We start from the raw sequence: 10,332 nt of genomic DNA, 5'->3' as shown, positions 1-10,332 counted from the left end.
CGCGGTGCGCGGTTCCCTCACTATTGCGGCCTCTCCTGCTGCAGAGCACAGGCTCCAGATGCACAGGCTCAGTAGTTGTGCAAGCTCACGGGCTCTAGAGCGCAGGCTCAGCAGCCATGGCTCACGGGCCTAGTTGCTCCGCGGCATGTGGGATCTTCCCAGACCAGGGATCGAACCCGTTTCCCCTGCATCGGCAGGCAGATTCTCAACCACTGCGCCACCAGGGAAGCCCACCAAGCATTTTTAATGACTAACTACACTCCCTTAAAAAACAAGAACAACAACAAAAAACACCAAACAGCCTACTACATATTGGCGGGGGGGGGGGGGGGGAATCCAATTTAACAAATCTAAAGCTACAAAAGTGTACTTTCTTTAGAGGAAGTCTTTTCTCTCAGTTGCCTAATTATATTTTCAGATGGAAATAATAAAAATTAAAATGCAGCCCTGAGTCATTTCATCTTCAAGTAAAATGGATACAATTATAGTTTCTAAAAACTAGAACCAAAAAAAAAATATGTTCACTTGTCACGGAGAAATATAAGTACTTTGTAATATTGTATAGGAAACTATGCTAATACCTGGCACACAGATATCAAACCTGGAATGGCCTTTGGTGCCATTTAATATTATTTTCTAAGGCAACACGGTCAACTTCAATTACTCACAGACGATTATTTCTCATACCATTAACTTAAACTTATCATTGTTCACTATAATTTCCCATCAACATTAAACTAGGATAGAGGAAACTGATGAAATGTCAGTTAACCTTGCTATTTATACATGCTTTGATTAAACTATAAGTTAAAAGTTAATAGCTAATATAGTTTTGAGCTATCATAGATATGAGTTTATGTACAAATTCAATTCTCCAATATAAAGCCAATTAATACTACACTGTAGTTTGGCCCTGCTTGTCATTAAAAAAAATGGAAATTATAAAAGAATAGTAAATTTTTATATTTTTTCCACAAAAATTCTCAAGACAACGTGCATCTCTGTATAACATACTAGTTATGTAGTAGATACTGGCCAACATTTTGTTAAAAATAAAATGTTTTCCTGAGAAGTCCAGTTTACATGAACCGCTAACTGCCAACCTCCCCTTTCAATATAAAGAATGTCACCACCCAAGGATGATCAGCAATGCGAAACGAAGTCCATCTTTCCATCTGAGGCTCTTAGTACCTGTAATTCTATTTTAGTGCAATAATTCCTGAAGGTAGTCTCCAGACCACCAACATATCCAGACCTCACATTCCCTGGCAAGAATATTTATGTCCTACTAGGTTTAAAAGACCAGTCAAGGCAAGGCAGAGCTTTCTGTAAGTTATGTCATAACAAGATCAGCAAGGGCTACTCTGCTCTTTTCAGGCTCAGAAAAACTGAGTCATACTTTTTTTAAAACTCAATGTAAAGGTTCTCTTCAAGAGAAGCGCCACCATCCTCAGCACTTACACATAATACGAGAGCGCAAATATTAACTAACTGACTACTCAGGCTAAATGGCCCAAGAAATCACATTTTCAACAATGGAGTAAAGTTTAAAAACCCCAAAAGAAATAAAAGAAAAAGCTATAATACACTCTGAAAAAAGCAATATTCATTTTTCTATCTTAGCTTAAACATGATTGCTTTCATTCATTAGTTAAAAAGAAGCCTGGGGAAATTGATACAAATAATCCAAGAAATGCAGTGGAATGCCATGATGTCATGGGAAGACTCTAGAGAACGAGTTTTCTCTGGTTTATATTAACTATCAAATGTTCTGCTGGGGCATAAATTATCTCCTGTCCCACAAACTTTAAAAACAAGTCACAAAATCCACATTAGAATATAAGTTTTTTAATTTTTATAAATAACTTATCTGTTACAAAGATAGTTTTTACCCAGCTAAATCACAAAACCATCAACTCAAGATATCCAAATTACGTTTTATTAATAAAACAAGTAAAAACTGATTTATCAATCTTCACATAGAACTGCAGATGAAGCTGAAAAACAAGGCCTATTTTTAAAACAAAACGCATCAAATGTAAGGGCTTTGAGTTTATTGTCTAATTAACTAGGATTGTCGTAGTTCTTCCCATATACAAGATGTAAAGCCTGGAAGTTAAGGCTTTGACATTCATATAGAATCACCTGTAATAATCCTGTTTATTTAAAAATATTCATTTGCAAACATTTACAGTGGGTGACAGTCTACATTATCTCCTATCTTTTGCTACATTTCAGCACTTCCCTTAGCCCCATTCTAAGCACTGATATATAATTCCATAATTGTTTTTTAAAATGCATACTGTTATTTCTTTTTCTTGATTTCATTTAGTTATATACATTCCTGATCATCTGAATATTTATTTTCCTTATAAAAATATATCATCAAAATAAAGAGATGCTTGAGGTTGCTTCAGTGTTCAAGTTTGCTTGTTTTTCTTTTTTCCAGCTCTTCTTCAGTTGTCCTAAATATGACTAGCCTTGTTTTATAAATATACATGATACTGCCACCAAGTCAGGTTTAGAAATGGATTGCCCCAACAGTTAAGCATTTAAACTTCTCTCCGAAAAAAGGGCTGTAGGTACTGCTGCTGTTGCTGGTTTTGAAACTGTACTTTCCCAATAGTAATCTCTTGTGAGAGTTCTGTGGGACACGAGGCAGATAAAGCAAGCTTAACCTTGTTGCTGTCAGTGGGTTAAAAATATCTTTTGTTTTAAGCTTCCCTGTGGAAGATAAAACACTGTGTTGTGTTACCCACTGCTAAAGTCAGTATATAGTGTGACCTATAGACGTAAGTCTTGTAATATTTTCTGCAATTCACTGTGCAGCATCTGTATGTCTTCACAGAACATCGGCACTCATGAGGGCAAAGTACAGAATAAGTAGAGGAAAGTTATTTTGTGCATAGTTTCATTTCATTAATGCTTTTTTAATTTTAAGGCATTGCTTCTTTCAGGTAAGGCTTAAAAAGGGACATGATCGTGCTTAATCACTAAAAGGAAAAAAGAAAATTAGTTAACAAAAGACTATTACACTATACATATAGAAATACAAGAAAATAATAAGGAAGAAAAGAAATCACTTAAAGCAGACTCGAGAGATCTGTACAGTAGGAAAAGCTTTGGGATATTTCACTCCATGTTTGTACAGACAATGCATGCTGCTTTTCTTTTCATCTTTAGACCTAGATGCTGGCTTCATAGAGTGGAGACGTTTTCAGGGAAGACAAAGACAAGGCCAAGAGTACCACAGATTTGTGAAGTTCTTCCCCTATCCATTGGCACTATATGGCAGCAAACAGTTTTTAAATAGTTAAACCTTGTTCCTTTTCTTCATGTTTGTAGTGTTTCACTGAAAGCTTTAAAAAAAAAAAAAGCCATTGTTCTATTCCTTCCTCCTGTCAAAATTCAGTAGTGACATGAGGGGAAAAGGTACTGGGAACACCTAGGTATTAATATATTGAGAATTATCCTTAATGGGCTACTGGTAACACTGTACATGGTTAGGCAGTGGGCAACCAAGTCTTTCAGCAGATTACCTTCATGTGATGAATTTCAACTGCCCATGACATTAGACTGAGGTATTATTAGCTCTGTGGGTTGACATTTAACATTAGCACAACACCATCTTGTCACACCTTCGATTTGACAAAATCCTATGTAGCAGTGAAACTTTTCCCCTGATGACAGACTAGTTTCTTGAACTTCAGATGTGGTTTTAGGGAAGATACAGGGCCTCCTGGCTCAGAAATGCCTCGGCATCTCACACTGTTCACAACGGATTAAGGCTGGATGGTTCAAAAAAGTACAGGCAGTACAATTCCACTGAGCCCCCTCATCATCTTCTGTGTCTTGAGTCTTTGGTGTTTTGATGGTGGACCTTTGATCTGTAAGGAAGCAAAAATCGCAAAGTCATAAATTACTGGCAACTTTAAACACCATTTGTACTGCACAGCATGCGACAGCTTGTTCAACAAGTGAAGCGTTTCGCTGAAACTGACACACATGCTTGATCCTCACAACCTGTCTCTGTCAGACTGGCACTTCTCTGCCGGGGAATAGCAACAGGAACGTGACATGACCGCCTCGATATCTCCTCAAAGGGGAAAGGAGCATCATTTCCCCCAATGTATAGCAGGGGAAAAGGGAAATCAATTCGTATGGTAACTAACAGCCAAGATTACCATAATGTCACCTAAGATGGTGAAAAGGTGTCCAACTACAATGCAATACTGCTAGTGCATTTATGTCTGATTGAAGTTTGAGTTTCATGTCTCACTGAAGCAGTATTTATATTTTTGTTTTCTACCAGGAATGGAAGTTTTTGTTAAATGTTCTCTACCTGAACAATACAAATAAAATATAAAGATGAACCAATTTCTAAAATCTTATTTATTTCACTTAATATCAACAATAGACCTCGGAGGAGTAAATCAGTATAAAATTCTACCAGACTTTATTTCTCGCTTTATTTTAAAATCATATTTATTATGGAACACTAGAAAGACTATTAGATTAAGAGTTGTGAGAATGGAGTTCTACTCCTGGCTCTGCTACTAACACCTAATTTCTTTGCTCTGTGATCTTAGATAATAAATCATGTATCCTCTACATCTAATCTTTCTTACTTATAAAATAAAGTCACTGCAGCTTTATAAGGCCAATGTTCTAGAATGTTTGAATGTACAGAGGTATCTTAAATATAAGGAATAATTATATTCCTCCATGGTTGTGTCTAAGATGAAATTACGTTTATGAAACTACTTTTTTGGGGGAGGGAGATACCATTATAATTTTTGAATAGTATCCCTACAAATTATTGTGGGGACGTTTCAAGTAAAAGGAGCATGCACTGTTGGATCTCTCCAGTCAAGGTTTATAATTTGGAGTTTCCAAACTATGTTAAAACAATGTATATTAATTTGAAAATTCTACCTGCTCCACGGAGTTGGTAACTAAATGATACCTTTTCTGCTATTTTAAAAGACAAACTATTGTATATAGTATATGAAAATGTCAAGTTTCTGTAACAAATTTAAAATAATTAAGTAATGTTTGGTACTTTGAACCCTTTAGCAGCACTTTATTGTTTGGCGTTAAACATTTTATTGCAAAATTCCCACTTTAAGCATTGGTCAGAATATTTTAGGCATCACCACAATTTCTGGCATATGCATAAGCAGCATGGAAGTACTATTTATATAGTAATTTTCTTTAAATTGAATAACTTTAAAACAAATTTATCTATTTAAGGTTTACCTAAGTAAAAATTGAAAAATCAAGGGTCTGACCGTACTAATTAGTATCCCCTAAAACACATTAAAATAAATACAGCTAAAAAAAGTTTGACTTTTTACTATCTACAATTATTTCACACTCCATACTTGGGAAACATTTTATAGCATAATTGTTTTAATCTGAGGATAATCCAGTCTACTTACTAGAATTTTGGTCTCACCGAGGTTAGAAAACATTCCTACTTAGCACATTTTCAGTAAAACCTTGTCTTTCCTTTTTGTTTAACTTCAAAGGTTTTTTAGGAAGGCTATTCAATCTATATTAACACTTCAATCTATTATTAAGTGCCAGAATCTTCTTCATTATTTAAGTAATATCTAAGGTATCAATAGAGGACCTAAAATTTTTTTAAATGGAAAAATCTCCAATGGTTTTCTTACATCTGCACAGTATCTTTTGGTACTTAGAATTATGACTCTTATTAATGAGTGGTATTTGGAAACTAAGTAACCACCAGAATTGAAAAAAGAGGAAGTTAGGTTGCAGAGGATGACTTGTGATTGCCACACTTCATTTTAGCTGTCAAAAAACCCTGCATTGTCTGTTGGTGGGAATGTAAATTGATACAGCCACTATGGAGAACAGTATGGAGGGTCCTTAAAAAACTAAAAATAGAACTAACATATGACCCAGCAATCCCACTACTGGGCATATACCCTGAGAAAACCATAATTCAAAAAGAGTCATGGGATGGGGCTCTCTAGTGGGGCTAGTGGTGGACTCTGGGAGGGCTCACGTCAAGGAGTACTTCCCAGAACTTCTGCTGCCAGTGTCCTTGTTCCCACGGTGAGCCACAGCCACCCCCGACTCTGCAGGAGACCCTCCAACACTAGCAGATAAAGAAACAGAGGCTAAAGACCCGTTAGCAGGAAAGTCAGTGCTGGAACTCAGGACTTTTGACTGCAGAGACCACCCACACACTTCCACATCTTCTGTTTCTCTCAAGGTCCAGCCCTGTCTTCCGAAGAGAGACTGGGTGCAGACAGGGTCTTGGTGCTCTGGCCGGGTGTCAGGCCTGAGCCTCTGAGGTAGGAGAGCCAAGTTCAGGACACCAGACTACCAGAGGCCTCCCAGCCCCACATAATATCAAACGGCGAAAGCTCTCCCAGAGACCTCCACCTCAACACTAAGACCCAGTTCCACTCAGTGCTTCACCCAGCAAACTACAGTGCTGGACACCCTATGCCAAACAACTAGCAAGACAGAAACACAATCCCACCCATCAGCAGAGAGACTGCCTAAAATCACAATAAGGTCACAGACACCCCAAAATATACCACCGGACATAGTCCTGCCCAGCAGAAAGACAAGATCCAGCCTCATCCACCAGAAAAAAGGCACCAGTCCCCTCCACCAGGAAGCCTATACAAACGACTGAACCAACCTTAGCCACTGGGAGCAGACACCAAAAACAATGGGAACTACAAACATGCAGCCTGCGAAACGGAGACCACAAACACAGTAAGTTAAGCAAAATGAGAAGACAGAGAAATAACACAGCAGATGAAGGAGCAAGGTAAAAACTCACCAGACCAAACAAATGGGGAGGAAATAGGCAGTCTACCTGAAAAAGAATTCACAGTAATGATAGTAAAGATTATCTAAAATCTTGGAAATAGAATGGAGAAAACACAAGAAATGTTTAACAAGGACTTGGAAGAACTAAAGAGGAAACAAACAATGACGTACAACATAATAAATGAAATTTAAAATTCTCTAGAAGGAATCAATAGCAGAATAACTGAGGCAGAAGAATAGATAAGTGACCTGGAAGGTAAAATAGTGGAAATAACTACTGCAGAGTAGAATAAAGAAAAAAGAATGAAAAGAATTGAGGACAGTCATAGAGATCTCTGAGACAACACTGAACACACCAACATTTGAATTATAGGGGTCCCAGAAGCAGAAGAGAAAAAGAAAGGGATTGAGAAAATATCTGACGAGATTATAGTTGAAAACTTCCCTAATATGGGTAAGGAAAATAGTCAATCAAGTCCAGGAAGCACAGAGAGTTCCATACAGGATAAATCCAAGGAAAAACATGCCAAGACACATATTAATCAAACTATCAAAAATTTAAAACAAAGGAAAAATATTAAAAGCAGTAGGGAAAAGTAACAATTAACATACATGGGAATCCCCATAAGGTTAACAGCTGATCTTTCAGCAGAAACTCTGCAAGCCAGAAGGGAGTGGCAGGACATATTTAAACTGATGAAAGGGGAAAACCTACAACCAAGATTACTCTACCCAGCAAGTATCTCATCCAGATTTGATGGAGAAATTAAAACCTTTAGAGATAAGCAAAAGCTAAGAGAATTCAGCACCACCAAACCAGCTCTACAACAAATGCTAAAGGAACTTCTCTAGGCAGGAAACACAAGAGAAGGAAAAGACTTACGATGACAAACCCAGAAGAATTAAAAAAAATGGTAATAGGAACATACATATCGATAACTACCTTAAATGTAAATGGATTAAATGCTCCAACCAAAAGACACAGACTGGCTGAATGGATACAAAAACAAGACCCGTATATATGCTGTCTACAAGAGTCCCACTTCAGACCTAAGGATACATACAGACTGAAAGTGAGGGGATGGAAAGAGATATTCCATGCAAATGGAAATCAAAAGAAAGCTGGAGGAGCAATTCTCATATCCGACAAAACAGACTTTAAAATAAAGACTATTACAAAAGACAAAGAAGGACACTACATAATGATCAAGGGATCAATCCGAGAAGAAGATATAACAATTGTAAATATTCATGCACCCAACATAGGAGCACCTTAATACATAAGGCAAATGCTAACAGCCACAAAAGGGGAAATAGACAGTAACACAATCATAGTCAGGGACTTTAACACCTCACTTTCACCAATGGACAGATCATCCAAAATGAAAATAAATAAGGAAACACAAGCTTTAAATGATACATTAAACACGAAGGACTTAATTGATATTTATAGGACAATCCATCCAAAAACAGCAGATTACACTTTCTTCTCAAGTGCTCATGGAACATTCTCCAGGATAGATCATATCTTGTCTCACAAATCAAGCCTTGGTGAATTTAAGAAAACTGAAATCGTATGAAGTATCTTTTCTGACCACAACACTGTGAGACTAGATATCAATCACAGGAAAAAAAATCTGTAAAAAATACAAACACATGGAGGCTAAACAATGCACTACTAAATAACCAAGAGATCACTGAAGAAATAAAAAAATACCTAGGAACAAATGACAATGAAAACAGATGACCCAAAACCTATGGGATGCAGCAAAAGCAGTTCTAAGAGGGAAGTTTATCGCAATACAATGCTACCTCAAGAAACAAGAACCATAAACAACCTAACCTTACACCTAAAGCAATCAGAGAAAGAACAAAAAACCCCCAAAGTTAGAAGAAGTAAAGAAATCATAAAGATCAGATCAGAAAAATGAAAAAGAAATGAAGGAAACGATAGCAAAGATCAATAAAACTAAAAGCTGGTTATTTGAGAAGATAAACAAAATTGATAAACCATTAGCCAGACTCATCAAGAAAAAAAGGGAGAAGACTCAAATCAACAGAATTAGAAATGAAAAAGGAGAAGTAACAACTGACACTGCAGAAACACAAAGGATCATGAGAGATTACTACAAGCAACTCTACACCAATAAAATGGACAACCTGGAAGAAATGGACAAATTCTTAGAAAAGCACAATCTTCCAAGACTGAACCAGGAAGAAACAAAATATAAACAGACCAATCACAGGCCCTGAAATTGAGACTATGATTAAAAATCTTCCAACAAAAGCCCAGGACCAGATGGCTTCACAGGCGAATTCTATCAAACATTTAGAGAAGAGCTAACACCTATCCTTCTCAAACTCTTCCAAAATATAGCAGACAGAGGAACACTCCCAAACTCATTTCACAAGGCCACCATCACCCTGCTACCAAAACCAGACAAAGATGCCACAAAAAAGAGAAAACTACAGGCCAATATAACTGATGAGCATAGATGCAAAAATCCTCAACAAAATACTGGCAAACAGAATCCAACAGCACATTAAAAGGATCATACACCATGATCAAGTGGGGTTTATCCCAGGAATGCAAGGATTCTTCAATATACACAAATCAATCAATGTGATAAACCATATTAACAAATTAAAGGAGAAAAACCATATGATCATCTCAACAGATGCAGAAAATGCTTTCAACAAAATTCAACACTTATTTATGACAAAAACCCTCTAGAAAGTAGGCAGAGAGGGAACTTACCTCAACATAATAAAGGCCATATATGACAAACCCACAACCAACATCGTTCTCAATGGTGAAAAACTGAAACCATTTCCACTAAGATCAGGAACAAGACAAGGTTGCCCACTCTCACCACTATTATTCAACATAGTTTTGGAAGTTTTAGCCACAGCAATCAGAGAAGAAAAAGAAATAAAAAGAATCCAAATCGGAAAAGAAGAAGTTAAACTGTCATTGTTTGAAGATGACATGATACTATACATAGAGAAACCTAAAGATGCTACCAGAAAAATACTAGAGCTAATCAATGAATTTGGTAAAGTAGCAGGATACAAAATTAATGCACAGAAATCTCTTGCATTTCTGTACACTAATGATGAAAAATCTGAATGAGAAATTAAGGAAACACTCCCATTTACCATTGCAACAAAAAGAATAAAATACCTAGGAATAAACCTACCTAAGGAGACAAAAGACCTGTATGCAGAAATCTAAGACACTGAAGAAAGAAACTAAAGATGATACAAACAGATGGAGAGTTATACCATGTTCTTGGACTGGAAGAATCAACACTGTGAAAATGACTATACTACTCAAAGCAGTCTATAGATTCAGTGTAATCCCTATCAAACTACATACGGCATTTTGCACAGAACTAGAACAAAAAATTTCACAATTTGTATGGAAACAAAAAAGACCCCGAATAGCCAAAGCAATCCAGAGAAAGAAAAATGGAGCCGGAGGAATCAGGCTCCCTGACTTCAGACTATATTACA

At 36.8% G+C, this 10,332-nt stretch overlaps 1 protein-coding gene across 6 annotated transcripts in view; it reads right to left on the bottom strand.

Annotated features, from left to right (window-relative positions):
- Positions 1-2,557: 2,557 nt before the first annotated feature.
- The window catches only part of TAB2 (TGF-beta activated kinase 1 (MAP3K7) binding protein 2), an 85,766-nt gene continuing 77,991 nt past the window's right edge, over positions 2,558-10,332 (bottom strand). For 4 of the 6 annotated variants that reach the window (XM_067010995.1, XM_067010994.1, XM_067010998.1 and 1 more), the window contains 2 exons: positions 6,827-6,862; positions 2,558-3,887 (listed from right to left, as the gene is read on the bottom strand). In XM_067010995.1, the coding sequence (XP_066867096.1) occupies positions 3,745-3,887; positions 6,827-6,862 (179 nt within the window). In that variant the 3' untranslated portion in view covers positions 2,558-3,744. The remainder of the gene's footprint in view (positions 3,888-6,826; positions 6,863-10,332) is intronic. The other 2 variants (XM_059083461.2, XM_059083462.2) reach the window with 1 other exon arrangement.

The sequence above is a fragment of the Kogia breviceps genome, chromosome 13 (assembly GCF_026419965.1).
Source record: "Kogia breviceps isolate mKogBre1 chromosome 13, mKogBre1 haplotype 1, whole genome shotgun sequence".
In the NCBI taxonomy this organism is placed as follows: Eukaryota; Metazoa; Chordata; class Mammalia; order Artiodactyla; family Physeteridae; genus Kogia; species Kogia breviceps.
Note: the sequence above shows the minus strand (reverse complement) of the source record. Positions and strands in the feature narration are given on the sequence as shown.